This window comes from Symphodus melops (genome assembly GCF_947650265.1).
Source record: "Symphodus melops genome assembly, chromosome: 9".
NCBI lineage: Eukaryota > Metazoa > Chordata > Actinopteri > Labriformes > Labridae > Symphodus > Symphodus melops.
Window position 1 is genome coordinate 5,736,225 of NC_136699.1, and position 18,916 is coordinate 5,755,140.

The 18,916-nt window shown below is 39.0% G+C and overlaps 2 protein-coding genes across 2 annotated transcripts in view; one reads left to right on the forward strand and one right to left on the reverse strand.

Annotated features, from left to right (window-relative positions):
* shtn3 (shootin 3) overlaps positions 1 to 394 on the reverse strand; it is a 28,073-nt gene extending 27,679 nt beyond the window's left edge. Inside the window, exon 1 of the mRNA XM_079351704.1 lies at positions 188 to 394. The gene's annotated coding sequence lies outside the window, so the exon portion shown is untranslated. The remainder of the gene's footprint in view (positions 1 to 187) is intronic.
* A 734-nt stretch (positions 395 to 1,128) lies between these two features.
* Positions 1,129 to 7,284, forward strand: gm2a (ganglioside GM2 activator). The gene is made up of 4 exons (XM_079352189.1): positions 1,129 to 1,408; positions 2,141 to 2,293; positions 4,838 to 5,020; positions 5,282 to 7,284. Exons 1-4 carry the CDS (start codon positions 1,310 to 1,312, stop codon positions 5,435 to 5,437), a joined length of 591 nt encoding a protein of 196 aa, XP_079208315.1. The 5' UTR covers positions 1,129 to 1,309; the 3' UTR covers positions 5,438 to 7,284.
* The last annotated feature ends 11,632 nt before the right edge of the window (positions 7,285 to 18,916 follow it).

Genomic DNA, 18,916 nt, shown 5'->3' on the forward strand with positions numbered 1-18,916 from the left:
AACATTTCACAGAGCGTAAACAAATATTTCAAGAAACAGAAACATTTCACTTACTGCCAACATTATTTTACCTTCTGCATTTTTTTTTACCTGAAGCAAAAAAGCAACAACATTTGGCCTAACTGCTGTAACTGTTTTTAAGCTACTATTATTGTTTTTAACTTGCTGAAAAATATATTTTACAAACCTGAAGGGTAGGCATTAATTTATTCTTCTTCGTGATTGGACTAGCTGGCTACCTAATTGTGAGATTTGTATTAGGCTATCAGTGGCTCAAGCAGAACATTTTCAGTACTATTAACCATCATTTCAATCATTATAGTCATCTCAACTCATCTTATCTCTAACAGCCTGCTAAACAACACAATTAGAACAACACAGGACTTGAAATAAAGTATTACATGTGTATGTACCTGTCCAACTACTATACTGACATCTAGCGGCACTGCTTTGTAACTACACGTGAGTGATTCTCAAGCCCTTTTCTACAAAATGTTCATCTTTTTGTTGGATACAATGAACAACCGTGTTGCTTTTGTTGGTCTGATTAACAACGTGTGCTGATAAACAATAAATAGACTGTATCAAAATCTAAAGAAAGGCCATGCACTATAATGACTTTATATGGTATCGTTATCTCAACTAGAAAACGATAAGCAGCACATGTTAACAGATGTATTATCAGTAGTGACTTTTACATTGGTCTCTGACAACATTTGGCAACCCTTAATTACGCTGCAAGAAAAGCTGTGATAAAGGACTTTAAAGGACTGGTTGGGAATCATTAATCATTGCTCTTCTGTGTCGCCTAAACAAATGACAGAATAAACTACAATAAATTACAGATTCTATAATGCAAAAAAATTGTAAGGCTGTTGGAGGTTCGGTGCCTTGACCAGGGCACTTCGGCATTAGGCTACTCAGGGAGTGACTGGCCACTTCTCCAGCAACCAGACCACCTTCCATAGTCCACTTTTGTCCGTATCCGGTCTCGAACCGTAGATCCTCTGGGAAAACATTTTTTTTCCCCGAACGTTTTGGTCTGACTTTAGCTCCATAGGTTTGAATGGCGTATCGTATTTTTACTTGATTTTACTCCATTTATTTATTTATATTTTACTCGTCACGTGGCCCTGCAGTGACGTGACAGACTGGGCCGGTGCGGAAGTAAATTGTAGTTCCTTCGAAGTAAACACGGACGTAACCTCTGCAGAAGAAGAAAAGAGAAGCCTGCAGGTTTGACTCAGAGGGGTTTCACTGCTCGCTGGATCTTTACGTGTAGGTATCTGCTCCCCGGAGAGACAGCAGAATGGAGAGAGTGAACATGTTGAGCCTAGTTGTAGTTTTAGTTTTAACTCAGGTAGACTGCAGCAGAAACTCCACATTTAAAAGAGTGAAACATACACAGGTGAGTCACTGCTTATTTACAATAATATAATATCAAAACCGTTGTAATAGTCTGTTTAGGTTGTTTTTTTTGTCCTTTTAAACAGTTTCGGTCATCTGAAGCTTTTTTTCTTCACTTGGAGTACACAATGTACCCCATCAATCTGCTGTGATTTTGAAGAGATGATCATAATCATAATGACATTAAAGACATCGATCATTCACGTTGACCATGGAGTCATATAAATATGCAGCCTTTAGGTTGTCTATTAGCCTGTTGTTTTATAATGAAACTCATATTTTTAATAAAAGCACACGTATGTGACAATAATGACTTATGAATTGTTATATCAACATTTTCTATACTATGAAAACATAATGGAAAAGACTTCCACAGGTCTTGTTGATCTCATAAGTTCCCCATGTGGTTACAGTGGTGCATGCTCGCTCATTATCAAAAACAATCATGTTACTTCTACTGTTTTAACTTCTCTGTCTTGACAGTAGAGGGTTTTTGTGAATATGTCTACTTGGTATGAACATCTTTGTGCAGGGACTTGCTTTGCATAAAGTAATCCTCACATTTAGGCTGGATGCAGCTTTTTTTTTTTTTACATGAAAATGAGGCAATACAATAGACTCCTGACACTTGGACAGGCGTCATTACGCGTTTGTGGAACACTGGATTGTAATCATAAGTGCTGCTTTGTCTGGTCTGATTCTGATGTTTCTGTTGTGTGCGTGTTTCGGGCAGATTTTGGGCTTCGACTGGAAGAACTGCGGGAAGCCAGATGCTCCAGCTGTGCTCCAGAGTCTGACAGTGTCTCCAGACCCCATCTCCATCCCAGGAGACCTGACGGCTTCTGCCTCTGGATCCACGACCGTCGAGCTGGACTCTCCTCTGTCTGTGAGTGCTGTGTCCCTTTCAACATGATATACACTCCATGTGGTCTGTTGTTACATGTCAGCCCACCTGTGAGTCTTCCAACAGTGTGGAGTATCTTCAAATTGTGCCTTAGTCTAAGCAAAACAAACATGTTGATGATCATTAAAGGGTTAATCTGGTGTTTTAAACCATGACTTTCTTCAACACTTTCAATATCATTTAACAAGCTCACTGAATCCCACGACTTCCTGCAGCAGAAGGAACTCCTTTGACTTATTTTCATTTGCACTTTTAGGACAAATATGACAAAAATAAGATTACATTGAAGACTGTCATACCATCCGTGTTAGCAGACTAGCTGTTTGAGGCTCCCTGATCTGTAAGTGAACTGACTGTTTTGTCCAGCATAGAGTAGAGGCTTTGAAGAGAGTAATGTTGCTGCTTCCTCTGGTCCAAAAAAAAGGAAGTTAACCTTCAGTAAAGTCTTTCATCGAGCTCTTGCAAGCCGGTCTTGCAGCAGCTGACTGAAGTAATCTACTTGAAGAAACGTGTCAGACCCCAAAAATATGTCAAATAGTCACTGTTTAAAAGAGATTAACCCTTTAAGCCTTGTTTGAACATGAGCTTTACTCCACAAGTTGTCGAATGTCGGCAGTCTGAAAGGAGCAGGTTGTTTTGTGAACCACAAACAGGAGTGTCTGAATCTGCTGCTGATCCTGTGAGCTTCATGTGAGCAGATCAGGCCGTCACACACAGCTTCGTTAGGCTGTTTGTTTCTTTTTTTTGTTTCCCTGTTTTTTTTCTTTAGAAATACTCTCTGATTGCTTCAGAAAGTGCATGTCTGGTCTCTAAAAGTCTTGAATTGTCCAAGTTCTGTCTTCAAAAATCAACAAGTGTTTTTGACAATTTGCAGTATTCCATGAAGTCAATATCAGAGGTCTTATAAATGCAATTTTTTCCCCCTGATTTGTGACTCTATCCGGTCAAAAACTGTCCTTTGATGAGTTCAGGTGTTTTCTTTTTTCTTCTTCAATCTAGTTCAAGTCTTCCAAAAAACACATGTTCCACACTATCTGACACTTAAACCCTCTTCTTAAAGCCTTCATTTCCTGTTAAATCTTGTGAGGACGTGAGGTTTTGCAGGTCGGACACACGCGCTCTGTTGTTTGTTGGTCTGGGCAGCAGCAGTAGATTTATGAGCTACTTAGACCCGGAGAGCTGCAGTCGTGTGTGTAAGACGATGAGAACAGAAACGGGGAAAAGGGTTCACGTCCAGCCTGTAAGATGCTCAGATGAGTAAATTAGAAAATGGCACATTTTTACTCTGTGTCTTTCAGATGTTTAGGTGCAGGAAGAAGCTGAACTTGACTTCTTATTTGCACTTTTTTTTTTTTTTGACGTGATTGCCATTTCCTCACCTTCACCTCAGTTCAGGTTTCTCAAATCTTTTACAATCGATCAACCCTCGGCCTCAAAATGAAGAACACATGGTGTCATACACAGAAACGTCAACACTTTAGTCACCCGATATGTTCGTTTAGTTTTTTTTTTTTTACAGGGTTGACCTTTGAGCACAGAACCAGCAGGAGTCACGCATGTTGTAGCTTGTTTAGAGTTACATTGTTCCAGGTAAGAAACGGAGATAAAGTGTGTGACTGAGAGGACGCTGTGATAAAGCCTCCTGACCTGCAGCCAGCAGGGAAAACAACACGCAGCACTTCTCTCACAACAGCAGTCTGAGGGAGGCTCTCTGTCAGTGGTTTCACACAGCAGATAGTCAAACAGTGACTACCATGAGTGTTTGTCAAACACTGTTATCATTAAGCTTTAATAATGACTTTAAAGACTTTGTAACCCTAACAGCAGCACAGCTTTGTTGTGTTCTTACTGAAGCTGCTCACTGACAGTAAGGTTTCCAAAAATCTCTGATACAGACAATCATTGTTCGTACCAGACTGCTTAAAAAAAACAACATCCACATCGCAGGCCAACTCGAAAGAGCAAAAAAAACACAATACAACACAAATTCTGGCAGGGAAACTTTGGCCCTGTGTTTGTAGTTTTTAGACGGGGTGCAGGAGTCTGCCTGCCCTTTGTGACTGTTTGAAGTGCAGCACAGTCAAACCCCGATGGTGCAGCTTCATGTCAAGTGTCCATCTTCAGCCGGTTTAAACGCGTGACTGTGAAGGTCAAACAGCTGCATTCATGTGTTATTTTTAACGGAGGGACGGTTGAGTTTAAATGTTGGCTTCTTGTCATCTCATGTTATGAAGCTTCACTTCTTTTTTTAGTCCCGTCAGTGACCTGAAATGAGACTTCCTCAAAGCTCACCATTCTAAGTTCCTTGTTCAGATCTCACTCTACCGTCTCGTCTGTTTCAGGTCTCTCTGTTCTTGTTCCACTTCCTCATTTCTTTATTTGACCTCTATATGCCCAAGGTGAAGTGTGGTTTATAACCTCAAAGACTCGTCATATGTCGCCCTCTTTTCATTTTTTTTTTTTTTCTTCTTCTACCTGAAAACAGTTCAGAATAGTTATTGTCCTCTTCGTCCTCTTCCTCCTCAGCTGACGGTGACTCTGGAGAAGGAGGTGGCGGGTTTCTGGGTGAAGATCCCGTGTTTGGAGGAGTTGGGCAGCTGTCACTATCAGGACGCCTGTGATCTCCTGAACCAGGTGATCCCTCCAGGTCAGGACTGTCCTGAACCGCTGCACACCTACGGACTGCCCTGCCACTGCCCCTTCAAAGCTGTGAGTCTGACCGCTGTTTCTGTTTTCCATAGAGGATTTAAGTGTGAGTGTAAGGCAGTCTGTTACAGACACGTGAAGTAGTATGATACACTGTAATCTGAACATGTCCTTCACTGTTTATTTAAAACTCCCCGAGACATTTCTCTCATGAAAGAAGTGAAATTCTCTGATTTTTTTCTAACGTCTTAAATGTGAACTTTCACAATCATAAACACCACGTCTGCACTCAGTAACCAGAGGGTGTCATGTGTGTGTCCTCAGGGCTCGTACGCTCTGCCTCAGTCGGACTTCTACCTGCCCGACATGGATCTGCCCTCATGGCTGACGAACGGGCATTACCGTGTGCAGGGCGTGCTGGGCAGCCAGGGCAACGAGCTGGGCTGCCTCAAAATCGCTCTCTCTCTTCACTCGGACTAAAAACCAGGAGCAGAGAACACACGGGAGGTTTCAGGTCTTTGTTTATTTGCACGTGATCACGATTTAAAATTGGGAAATGGAAGCAGAAGTTGCACAGAGTACTGAGATTTATAAACCTCACAGAGACAATGGAAGGTTGGATGTCAGACGACAAGAATAGAAAAAAAAACATTTGACATGTTGACCTTTAACTTGAAGGTGATTTTAATGTTCTAACCTTTTTAAGACTTCTCTGATATTACAGACTGTATAAGTTTCTTAATTGTTAAAAAAAAAAACATGAACACCTGAACTGAGACCAAAATGACAATAAGAAGTTTAGCAAGTCATTAGATAAATACAAACTGGCCAGGTAGAAAAAGTTATCTTTTTTTTTTCTCCATTAGTGCAACAAATACAAATAAATAGGATGTGTGGAATCTGTTAAAATACAAAGACATTATTATAATATTTCATCAGCACGGATACAGCTCTAAGAGCTAAAGGACCAGAGCACTGGTTGCTTTTCAGACCCATTCCCTGACAACATGAAAATGATTTGTATATATTTTTTACATTGAAAGTGAGTCCTTTCACTTTGTCTCTCAAAACACGCAGCACGTTACTATACGTTGATTCTGCGTTCTCGATCTTATTCTATCAGAATATGTAACTTTTTTTTTTAAATACATGAGATTAAAGTTGATTCATCAATAAATATTTGAATTTGAATATCTGACGAAATTCTCAGTTTGTTTCTGTCATTGACGTACAGAAAGCTTATAAACAATACTGAATTGTTGACGCCTGTTACAAGTGAGTATAATTGAGCAGATAGCACCCTCTGCTGGCTACACAGAGTATTGCATTACATGTCAAACCAATTTCAATGGTCCTTTTGTTGACTGACTTTTAGTTGCATTGTGAGGTATCATTCCACCCCTGCTTCATTTTTTAAAACACAGGAATAAATGTTTAAAGCAACACATGAGGGAAGTTAAACCAAACTACACACAAAGACCCTGAAAGATGATCTCAGTTATAGCTTACATTTCGATCTGTTTTAGAAATGCTTCTACTTTTAAAAAGTGACTGAACAATAGCTAAAGCTATTTGTCCTGGATGACTGTTATGTTCAGGTTTGCCTGGTTATGCAAAAAAATAAAAAAATAAATAAAATACACTGAACAGAATAGGTCCCGTAACTCACACCCCGCCATGTGCCTCACTCTGTCCTGCTGATTCATTTTTACACAGCTGAATTTGACCTCTGACCCCTCACTAAAAATAAACACTCATAAGTTTTATGAGTCTCAGTATTTCAGATTATCTTTGAAGAACCTCACAAAGTTCGAAATGTCAAACAAAGTTACAAGTCAGATCTGACGTCAGATGTGTCATAAACATAAAGTGTGACTACTTCACCTGAAGGGGAAACGAACATCTGTTTTTTTTAATACTCTTTTAAATTTAAAATTGTTAATCACCTGTCTGCTGTATTGTTTTTAGTTCTCTTTTTACTGATTGTGTTTTTTTATGGGGATTTTTTTTTTTGTAAAAGGGTTTTTAGCCAATAAGCTCAAGCTCTGCAGGGAATGAACATTTCTCTTATTTAGTGTAGCAGATGAGATATTACATTTTAATTTAACTAAGTGCCTGTTGAGATCATCAGGAGGAATACACTGTCATGCATGAAAGTAGGGATAGAATTGTATGAAACAGATTTGTTTGATTTGAATGAGCTCACGTTTGTTTTCTGCTGTGTCGATGATGACGATGATGATGATGATATCAGTGTCATCTGATCATTCTTTTGTACTGTACCCAGTGTACAGTTTGTAATAAATACGGTCTCACAATGAGCGCAACCTTGTTCTTCTTTTTCTTTCAACGTGAGTCTTTCAAGTTTTCTACATGATGAAACGATAAATTATAAAAGATGCATCTCACAAGTTAAAACATTGTGAAACATGAAAATGATTAAGGTGTAGAATCAGCTCCATGTTTGACCACAAGGTGGCAGCATGTACTCCTTAAATACAGTTTACAGGATCCACTGTTTAATGCTCCTACACTTTGAGAAATGATGGCAACAAAGTCATATCTAATAGACTTGACTACACCAAGTTAGCTAAATACAAATTACTATCAGTGAAAATTTGTTTAAGGCATTTGATAAAAGGCCATGAGGTGGTATCATTTCATTTAGTGAAGTCACATTAATTCCACCCAGATGTTCAGTCGATATTAATTAATGTTTCAGTTGTCTTTGCGAAATGGATTTGATCTTCATTTATTTGGATTGACTCAATTATTTTGGACTCAGCTAGCAGTTTCTTTTACAACAGTGAATGTAATTATTGTGTATACATTTATTTCATTTGTTAAATATTTTTTGCTTAAAGTTGTAAAACTTTAAAGTTGCAAAAAAAAAAAGAATGGCATCAAAGTAACTTGTAGCTATTATAATGGAATAAATAAAACTGGTCTTACTGGTTGCACTCTTACACTTACTGCTGTTTACTAAAGCCACTGGAATCACTGTCATCAGTACAAATAATCATTGCAGCGACAGGATCTTATGAAAAAACTGCATAACATTGAAAAAACACAAAAGCGAGAACGCACTAAACTTTCCTTCAGGATTAATTAAAAGTGTTACTGAACTAAACTTAAAGTAAACATCATAAAAACATATTTAATTCTACAAAGTCCTGGGTTCTTATTTATGAACAAGTCACATCTCAGGTTTAAGTTCCTTTTTTTAGATCTTGCAGCAGTGAATGTTAACAGGAAGCAGCAAAGAAAACAGAAAACAAAAGGAGGAAAAAGAGGAATTACACATGAAGGAACAAACTGATCCTCGAGTCGAGGATGTGAAGTCAAGTGGGCGGATGTGTGTGCAAAAATGCAAATGATCCACCTTGGTAAGGGTTAAGCTTATTAGTAGTAAAGGTGCATAACCTGCTCAAATGGGTTTAAAAGTAGAAACAAGGATGACATTAAGGATCGAGTGAGAAACCCCCCCCCCCCCCCCCCAAAAAAAACATGTGTTTTAAGCCTTGTGTGGACGCTTTCTCTGTGGATAAAAATCTGCCTCCGCCGTCTGTTCATTAACTTTTGTGGTTTCAGACGAGATCAAAGACAGAGAGTTGAGATCACACAGAGCCACTGAACCTCCAGATGAGAAACAAACCACAACGTCCAATCAACTTTGATTTCTTATCCTGGGACCCCTCTGCAGCAAAACCTATCTATACCCATGCTGTGACTGTTAGGAATAAAAACAAACTTCAGGACTTTAATAAATAAGAGAAAATAATCTTAACCGGCAGCTGCTCAACATGTGGCTTTGACTTCAGTTTAACATATTTGGGTATAATTCACCATCTCATCACAGTCCATGCCATTTGCTATGAATCCACTTCTCGAGGGAAATACACATCTCTGATTTTGTCTTCTATATAAGTAAGATACTTTCATAGAGCATGCACCACGAGTCAAAAGTCCAGAGACAGCTGATTGGAATAGATTTAATTTAGGTTTATGAAATGCCTCTTTATAAATAAAAAATGGTAAAGTTGATGCCTACTTATACTCAACAAAAATATAAACGCAACACTTTTGTTTTTGCTCCCATTTGTCATGAGATGGACTCAAAGATCTAAAATTCATTCCAGATACACAATATTACCATTTCTCTCAAACATTGTTCATAAATCTGTCTAAATGTGTGATAGTGAGCACTTTTGCTTTGCTGAGACAATCCATCCCACCTCACAGGTGTGCCACATCAAGATGCTCATCAGACACCATGATTAGTGCATAGGTGTACCTTAGACTGTCCACAATAAAAGGCCACCCTGAAATGTGCAGTTTTTGCTTTATTGAGGGTCTGGGGACTCAGAACCAGTCAGTATCTGGTGTGACCACCATTTGCCTCATGCAGTGCAACACATCTTCTTCGCATAGAGTTTATCAGATTGTCAATTGTGGCCTGTGGAATGTTGGTCCACTCCTCTTCAATGGCTGTGCGAAGTTGCTGGATATTAGTGGGAACTGGTACGCGCTGTCGTATACGCCGGTCAAGCACATCCCAAACATGCTCAATGGGTGACATGTCCGGTGAGTATGCTGGCCATGCAAGAACTGGGACATTTTCAGCTTCCAAGAATTGTGTACAGATCCTTGCAACATGGGGCCGTGCATTATCTTGCTGAAACATGAGGTGATGTTCATGGATGTATGGCACAACAATGGGCCTCAGGATCTCATCACGGTATCTCTGTGCATTCAAAATGCCATCAATAAAATGCACCTGTGTTCTTCGTCCATTACAGATGCCTGCCCATACCATAACCCCACCACCACCATGGGCCACTCGATCCACAACATTGACATCAGCAAAGCGCTCACCCACACGACGCCACACACGCTGTCTGCCATCTGCCCTGAACAATGTAAACCGAGATTCATCCGTGAAGAGAACACCTCTCCAACGTGCCAGACGCCATCGAATGTGAGCATTTGCCCACTCAAGTCTGTTACGGCGACGATCTGGAGTCAGGTTAAGACCCCGATGAGGACGACGAGCATGCAGTTGAGCTTCCCTGAGACGGTTTCTGACAGTTTGTGCAGAAATTCTTTGGTTATGCAAACCAATTGTTTCAGCAGCTGTCTGAGTAGCTGGTCTCAGACGATCTTGGAGGTGAACCTGCTGGATGTGGAGGTCCTGGGCTGGTGTGGTTACACGTGGTCTGCGGTTGTGAGGCCGGTTGGATGTACTGCCATATTCTCTGAAACGCCTTTGGAGACGGCTTATGGTGGAGAAATGAACATTCAATGCCCGAGCAACAGATCTGGTTGACATTCCTGCTGTCAGCATGCCAATTGCACGCTCCCTCAATGCTTGCGCCATCTGTGGCATTTTGCTGTGAGACAAAACTGCACATTTCAGAGTGGCCTTTTATTGTGGGCAGTATAAGGTACACCTGTGCACTAATCATGGTGTCTGATGAGCATCTTGATGTGGCACACCTGTGAGGTGGGATGGATTGTCTCAGCAAAGCAAAAGTGCTCACTATCACACATTTAGACAGATTTATGAACAATGTTTGAGAGAAATGGTAATATTGTGTATCTGGAATGAATTTTAGATCTTTGAGTCCATCTCATGACAAATGGGAGCAAAAACAAAAGTGTTGCGTTTATATTTTTGTTGAGTGTATGTACATGTTTTGTCCAAAACACAGGCGAAATGAAATGTTTTAATGTCTACTATTACTCCAAAATGTGGACAACTAAGTGTAACATTAAAACAACCCTTCTGTCTTTTATCAGAATCAGAGTCAGCTTTATTGGCTAGGTGTGTTTAACACACAAGGAATTTAACTTCAGTAGACTGTGCCCTCTGTACAAAGCTATAACATGAAATATCAACAGCAAGCTCAAAAAATATTCAAGTAATTAAAGACTAATAAGTACAGGACTAAATGAGACAAGATTAAAGTGAAGTGGTGACTAGTGGTACAGTTTACAGTAGCTATGTTATAATAATATATTACTATACTGTATTGTGCATAAAATTGTTTATTGTCGGGTCCAAACTTTTGACTGGTACTATATGTGTTTGCTGCAAGACACTGAAGTAAAAAGCAGAACTTTATTCGAGCGGGTCTTTTAAACAGTGACAGCTGCAAACCACTTGTTCCTCTTATTCTCAGACAGGATGTGCTCTGATTTAGCAGCTAAGAAGCCAATGTGGTTTCAGTCAGAGAAAACCACAGCATGTGGGCACCAGGCACACGTGAGCTTTGTTAGAAACTATGATCTTACACTTATGGGTATGGGATCATTCACACATCTTTTACCTGGATTTTAAGATTGGGACCACTAGAGGGAACAAATGTAGAAATGTCTATTTGATCACCAACAGAAGGCTAATACACATTTTCAATCACATCTTAGAGAAACAGAGCATTGTTCTACTGTAATCACCACAACTTGTTTTCTGACGTGATTGGACTTTTTTTGGATATTAGACTTGGATAGATTTGGATATTATAACTACATTTTTTTATTAGCCCTATTGACCTTATTTTAAATCTCCTCCTTTAGAATTGGATTCAAGTTTAAAAATGCAGAAATTAGACAAATGTGCAGTCTTTCAGAGCATGGGGGGGTTTTTTGCTTCTCTCACAGCTCATTCTGTGTTTCATTAAGATATAAGGGAAAATGTAAGAAAGACTCAAGAGGATTCATGGATGAAACCAACCTGAAAGAAGGACCAGTCTTACTGAGTAGTCATCGCTTTAATTTCAGATCAAGAGTTAGTTCTAATTTCTCACTGCAAGAGAGAACACCCAAGTGGACAGTGCAACCTCATAAAAGTCTCTAAATCCATGACTTGGTCCAAGGTACTTGACCATCAATCTCTATGTTGGCTTTGAAAGAGTATACGAAAGCAAAAGGAGACAAACTTTCAGATGTCAGGTTTAAGGAAAAATGACGCATGCAGGTTGTATTTAAAAACGTCCTGAGTCACAACTTCACAGGTATGCTGCATCAATGGCGGGCTTTCAGCGTTGCCTTCAACGCCATGCAGTAAAGTGTGTGGGGGAGTGATGACAATCACGGTACACATAGGCCAACACTGAGGAAACGAAAACATGCTCAGTGAAACACAGCATGAATTAACCAGAACAATGTATGTTGAACTGAAAGCAACATGTTCACACGTTAAGTTTGGCATGCTAAGTTTCAATGTGAAAGCGCTTTTTATATCTATTTTCATAAACTGGAATTGAAAGATCTTCAAGTTTCTGACATGTAAAAAAAAAAGCATCCAAGTCGTAATTTGGTCTTAATCGGCTGTGCTATAAATGTGTTTCATTTTGGTTTTCACCTGTTTCATCTGTTTTTAAATATTGAGGTAATTAACAACACACAGTTTCTAAATACTAATCCAAAAAATGCAGAAGGCCTGCATCCAGAATAGTTTTTTTTTCCATCACAAGTATTTGAAAATAATCTTTTGACATCTTTGTAGAGTTGACCTGAGGTTTTTAAAACTCCCTTTTTTCATCCCTTACATCCACACTCCTCCAGAAATACAAATACAACACAGGCATACATCAGAAGAATATATGTGAATGGATCTTTATATAATGTGAAAGGTATGTTAAGTATTTGTGTGTGTGTGTGCGTGTATGTGTGTGTGTGTGAGGAGGTCAGTAGGTCCAGGCGAGGTGGGGGAAGATGCACAATGACAGGAAGAAACTTTGCAGACGTGCACACAAAGCTGTTACGATGCTACAGTTTCCTCTGTCTGCACTTCACTTTGTCGCCTTTAATTTAGAGTTTTAAAAGCCTGAAAGTACATGAACATGCTTCATAAGCTGTGCACAATTCTGTTAAAGCAGACATGATTTGTTGATTAAATAAAAACAAAAAAACCATGATGCTGCTTATCCCCTTTTTTTGTCGTTGGATATTTCCAACCAAACAGGAAGTGTAAACTGCATCATCCCTTCTTGTGCAGAAGAAACACGATGGCAGACATTTTTAAAATACATGATCGCAAACAAACAAGGACACACTTGATGAAAAATTTGAGACGGATGAGGACGTGGAGGAAGGAAGACGCCAAAAGAATCACAGTCAGAGTATGTGCCTGAGATAAATAAAGACATGAAACATTACACACATTACAAGTTGGAAAACTAATACATGAGTCAGAGAAACGAAAACAAAATCTGACCTATATTCTCAATCCTTGGCTTCTCTCATTTCCCCTCTCTGTTAAAACAATCACAGATTTACAAAGTGCTTTGATGGACAAACAGAAGCAAGTGTAGAACAAAGCATAAAAACCCAAACATAAAGAACCCGACCAAACGTCATAAGAACACAGACAACACAAGCACACAACAAGTTGAATTAAAACCAGGAGGACCCAAGATGTTAAGAGGGTGTTGCGATAGAAAAAAATCAAAAAAAGATAACAGAAATCTAAAAACTGAACACTACAACAAACATGTAAAAACAATAAAATATCAAAAAAGAGATAAATAAAGCAACACTAAACAAGAGCAATGAAAATTATAATAAAATCAGTAAAAGGAAATAAAAAAGTAAACGTGACAAAAACATTAATAAAGAGATAATCAAAGCAACAACAAGAAATCAAATGCAAAAAGAAATAAAATGTCATTGAAGATAATAAAGCATCAAAAACAGTTGGTAGAATAGTATTAAGTAAGATCAAAATAGGAAGAAGATAATAAGGTAAGAAGAAGTGTCTGTAAAAGTGAGCTTTAAGAAGTCACTTTAAAGAGATCACTGATTTTGAGAGCGTAAATCCTTCAGATCGTCATAGCCTGGATTTATACGGGAATCCGTAACGAAATTGAGTAAACCGGCAAAAACTCATCCAGCTTTCAAAAATCCGCAGTAACGTTGAGTGGCTACACTGACGTAGGCTACATCACGTACGTAGCTTAACTTTCTTTTTAGTCAGTCCACGATAGGCTGTTGCAGTGTAAATTTGCATCTTTGATAATATAATATATATGTTGTTTTTTTTAAAAGATCTGTGCCTCAAGTGGGGGGGCACAAGCATTTATGTGTGCTGGCCCGTCCCCCTATGGCCCGCAGATAGCAACTGGTGTGCGTATAACCTCCTTTCATCCTGGCCTTTCTCCTCTCCCCCCTCTTCATTCCTTAATTCATACACTTTTTCCCTTTCTTGTTTCCTACATTCCTATTCTCCTCTCCTTTTTTTGTTTCCTCCTCTTCTCTCCTCAGTGCAGGACATCCTGTCTCTGGCCTTCAACAGGAGGCTGTTTCCTGCAGCAGGAAGCTCTTTCACATACGCAGGCGAGGGGAGGCGGACAGGAGGAGGGAGGATGAAGAGGAGGGAAGAGGAAAGTCTGTAGAAAAGTTTAAGGAAGACAGAGACGGAGGAGGAGGAGGACAAAGACGAGGTGATGAAGTTGAGAGAAGGACGGAGCAGAGAGGTCAGTATGTAAAAAAACAAATCAGAGTTCCAGTAGGACAATGGAAGAGGAGGTGAACGGGTGCAGCTTAGTCCCTGATTGGATGTAAACAGACCTGTGTCATCACCTGTTGTCATGACAGTTCTCACAGACAGTCCTGTGGGTCATTTTCAGGTGAGGTGGGGACTATTACACTAAATACAACTGGAGACAAGGCACCTCCTCCGATGTACAGCCAGGGTGCATTCAAAGCTAAGATCAATTCTTATAGTAAAAGAATTGTTAGCATGTTACTGGACTTTTGTCTGACATCACCACTGTAAAATCCATTTAACATACTTAATGTAAAAGTAAAGAGATGCAAACTGAGTTCATGCTGACGGACATCTCTACAGTCTTGTCATTATGGCGTCGTCTCAGCACAAAAACACACAAGTCCACAAAAGCACAAGAATCCATCCGTCCATTATCTATACCTTTTATCCCATTGGGGTTGCAGGGGGCTGGAGCCGATCCCAGCTATCATTGGGCCAGAGGCCGGGTACACACTAGACTAGTCTCCAGTCAATCACAGGGCTGACATTTAGTGCAGCCACACTCTCAGCCTCACACCTTACCTTTAAAGTACAACTAATCTGAAAATGAAGATCGAAGTCTTTTCATTGTCTTCAACCTCTGAAAAAAAGGTGGAGAATAAAAAGACATTCCTCTCCTGTGTGTGGTTGTTTGACAAAAAGTTAACTGATCTCCAATGAAGAGAAGACCAAATGTAATGCTGTGGTACTGTTTCAATAGTGTGTAATCCATATTGTTGTCTAGAGTAGCAGGGCAATATAGGTAATGTTACATCAACATAAACTTCATAACTTTGTTTGGGGCATGTGTTAACAATGCAGCTTTTTTCATACATCAATGAAATCTAATGTGTAAAAATATTATGTTTTGGGAATAGCTGTGAATAAGAATTTTTGAGAATATAGAATTTCTGCAGACTGACCTTAAAGTTATAATCATCTAAAGAGAAAATCTCTTCCCAAGAGTTTCTATTTTCTACTAACACAATCCTAAAACAAATTAGATCTTTTAAAAGAAAATTTAATCAGGTCATGAAACACAGAGATAGAATGGAAAAATTACATGAGACGCACATACACACGCGCACACACAGGTCCACACACACATTGTATCCTCTCACTGCAGAGTGTAGTATTTGTCTCCATCCACTCTGATTTTATCTTTTAACAAGCGGGTCAGCGGATCATCTACATCCTGCTTTTAACACACATGCAGACAGACACACACACTGCCGTTGTCGGGGGGTTTCTTAGCTGCTTTCAGCGAGGCTTCAGGCCAAACAAAAGGTGAATTAGCTGTTGAATGCTACTTTAATGGCTGCTAATGGGGTCGTTAATATCACACAAACACCATTAGGTGAAGCTCTAAATGTGCCGCTGCGTCTCCACAAAGCTACAACACTCACAATGACTTGTTTTCCAAAGGTTGATGAAAGGTGTTTCTCACCTTGATGACTTGGAAGAAGCTTATGCTGATCCAGCAAGGTATTCTAGAGATGTCATAAATATAGGACTGTTCTGCACCTCATAGACTCTGCACTGAGGTCAGATGTTCAGGTTCCTCAAAGCACACTCTGAAGAGCAGCTTAAGACATTTAAAGAAATAACTTACATTGCACAATTTATAGCTTTCATGTGATTTCACACTCCATTGGAACAGCCCACCAGGCGGGCAAGAAAGGCTTTCTATACTGTTTGGCTACTGAGGAGTTATTGGTCTGCCTACACATGTTTTTATCAGTTTTATTTTTTCAGCACCTGCGAGTAAATGCTGACAGTGGAAAATACACTAAAATTTCAACCTTCCTCAAAGCAAAGAGCATAGACTTTCTGTGAGAAACTATACAATGAAACAGACAGTCTTGGGTTTGTCTGATATCTGCATTGGAAGGATTTCCAAAAGGCTCCAAGAACACATCATCAACAACTCCTCAGTAGTGACTGAATGATGAACTGTTTTAAGACACACCCCCACCAAAACAAAACACATCAATAGCTTGTAAATAAAAGAGTAACAGTAGAAAAGAAGACTTAAAATCCACCAAGCTTTTTTAAAATACATTTTAATAGGTGGAAATATTATAATGGGCTAAACAGAGACAGATGCACAGGACACTTGTGGTGATGAGAGTTGCATAAGTTGGTGTTTCTGTGTGTTATCCTATCATGCTGTGAACTGTCATCTGCTTATCAGTTCCTGCAGGAGGAAAGGGGATGAACTCAGCTTTAGGGCTACACTGTAAAAAGGAGAATTCACCTATAATCAAAACTTGCTTAAATTCTTTGCAGCTGTTACAGATGTTCTTCATTCAGCAGTCTGGTTTTCATTCAGGTTTTCTTTTCATGTAGAAAAGTTTTTTTCCCTCCTTTTTTTACATTCCTAGCAGCAAGAAAATCGATATATCAGCTGCTAAAAGAAAATCATGAAAGATTGTAGGATGTGTGATGTTTTAGTGGAGAAAGTTGTCAATGCACACAGAATGTGATGTTATGAAACGTCCTGACCACACACACTCTCATACAGGTGGTGGATTAATTAGAAACTGACGTTTTCCTGTGTGATTATGTCTGCAAAAGCATTCACACACTCAACTATACCAACACACACACACACACACACACACACACTCAACTATACCAACACACACACACACACACATACACACACACACACACATGCATGATGATTGGCTGCAGACAGGAGGTAGATGTTTGTTTTGCTGATAATCTAATCTGATTGGTTGACCTCTGCCCTGCCTAGTCGTCTCAGGTTTGAGTGGAATGACCAGACAGCTGCAGACGTAGCAGAAAGCTTTCACTTCCATAGTGGACTCTATGTGAGATTTGTATAATAAGGGAATCATTTGTATAGTTCTTTTAACAATATATATATTTTTTTATTATATAGTTTATATTTTTTCCTCGGCACAAATTGCAATTCTTTGAATAAACTGTTGCCATGGTTAACTTTGATTTCTTTAAACAAAAGGAAAAAAAAATCAGAATCCTTTAAAGTAGTTTCAAGATGTAATTTCACTTTAATTTTAAACAAAGATGATGCGAATGATCACAGAATGAATTCAACTGGATTTTTTTCTCATACCATCACTGAAGTGGAAACACATGTGTTGTCATTCCAGAGAATCCTCAGAGGGATTAATTCACTACAATGTTTTATTTGTGTGAGCTTGAAGGACTTCTGCATGCCTTTTAGTGTCTGACTGAGACACCCTGTGCTTTTAATTTTGTCCAATGAAATACAAGAAACAGACAATAAGAGGAAATCATGGTATCACTTTCAGTAAAGGTCAGAGTATTCACCAATAACTAATTAATTATTAGAATGCTAATAAGTAGTGTATACTGGATTCTTATAAGTTATTATTAAGTGCCTTATTCTACATGACCACAGTCTTTAGTTGATAGCCCTGCCATCCTAATGACTCCTTATTGATACTTCATTAAGGAGTGGATAGTTCTTCTGAGGTAGAAGTAAGCAAAAGTAACTGCCTGGTCGCTTCTGATCTTTCTTTTTTTTTCCATTGGGATTGAGCCTCAATGGAACTTCTGTCTGAAGAGCTCCATCTCAGTCATCTCTTTTAACGAACAATGCCATTGGCTGATGACAGAGGACTTGTCCCTCCTGTCTCTGAGCAAAGAGGAAAATGATATGCTTATGATATGATATCCTCGGCCTGATTCTCTATCAGCCTGCAGGATATTCTGGGGACCAAATGAAAAAAGAAATACACAAAAATACATGGGGGGGTTCAACTGGATGGATCTGCAGCTGTTCAACCATAAGTGGTTTTAATTGTTTGACCTTTGTGTCTGATGGTTTGTGATCTAAAGACAGATATTCTGATTATGCTGTATTTACACCTGATATTCTCCTTTTGTTGAATATACACAATATTTGTCAGGGCTTGATTTCAGCTTCTTGTCCCAGTCATTGACAAAAACAGCAAAAACAGCAAGCAAACATTTGCCTGTTTACATGTGAGTTTTTGAGTGTTTGTGAGACACAATGACAAAAAATGAATAAAAATACTGAGTTAAAGGAAGAAATTAAAACAAGCAAGAAGAAAGAAAAATAACATTTACAAAGTCTGGGGGCTTGATGAGAGAGAGATGGGATTCAATACATTTATAGTGATCATGATAGCAATAATGATGATGATATAGTGGATGAATATTTGTATAATTGCTATAACAAGTACCGGTAAATATTCAAAGCGGTTTATTTTTCTGTGTATTTCTCTCTTCCCACTCTGATTTCTCTATCCGTGATCGCTCCTTCCGATCCCGACCAGATATTTCCCTCTTTCCTCCTTTTTGGCTGCTGGTTTTAAATGAAAAAAACATGTTGAATAAAATGAAAAAAAACTTTAAAAGATTAAAATACATTTAAGTTTACTGGTTTGTAGCCC

What these genes read in the sequence shown, in the direction of transcription:
- gm2a (XM_079352189.1), top strand. Translation starts at nt 1,310, where the DNA reads ATGGAGAGAGTGAACATGTTGAGCCTAGTTGTAGTTTTAGTTTTAACT. An exon ending in AAAGAGTGAAACATACACAG is followed by an intron (nt 1,409 to 2,140) that starts GTGAGTCACTGC and finishes TGTTTCGGGCAG; the next exon opens with ATTTTGGGCTTCGACTGGAA. An exon ending in GCCACTGCCCCTTCAAAGCT is followed by an intron (nt 5,021 to 5,281) that starts GTGAGTCTGACC and finishes GTGTGTCCTCAG; the next exon opens with GGCTCGTACGCTCTGCCTCA.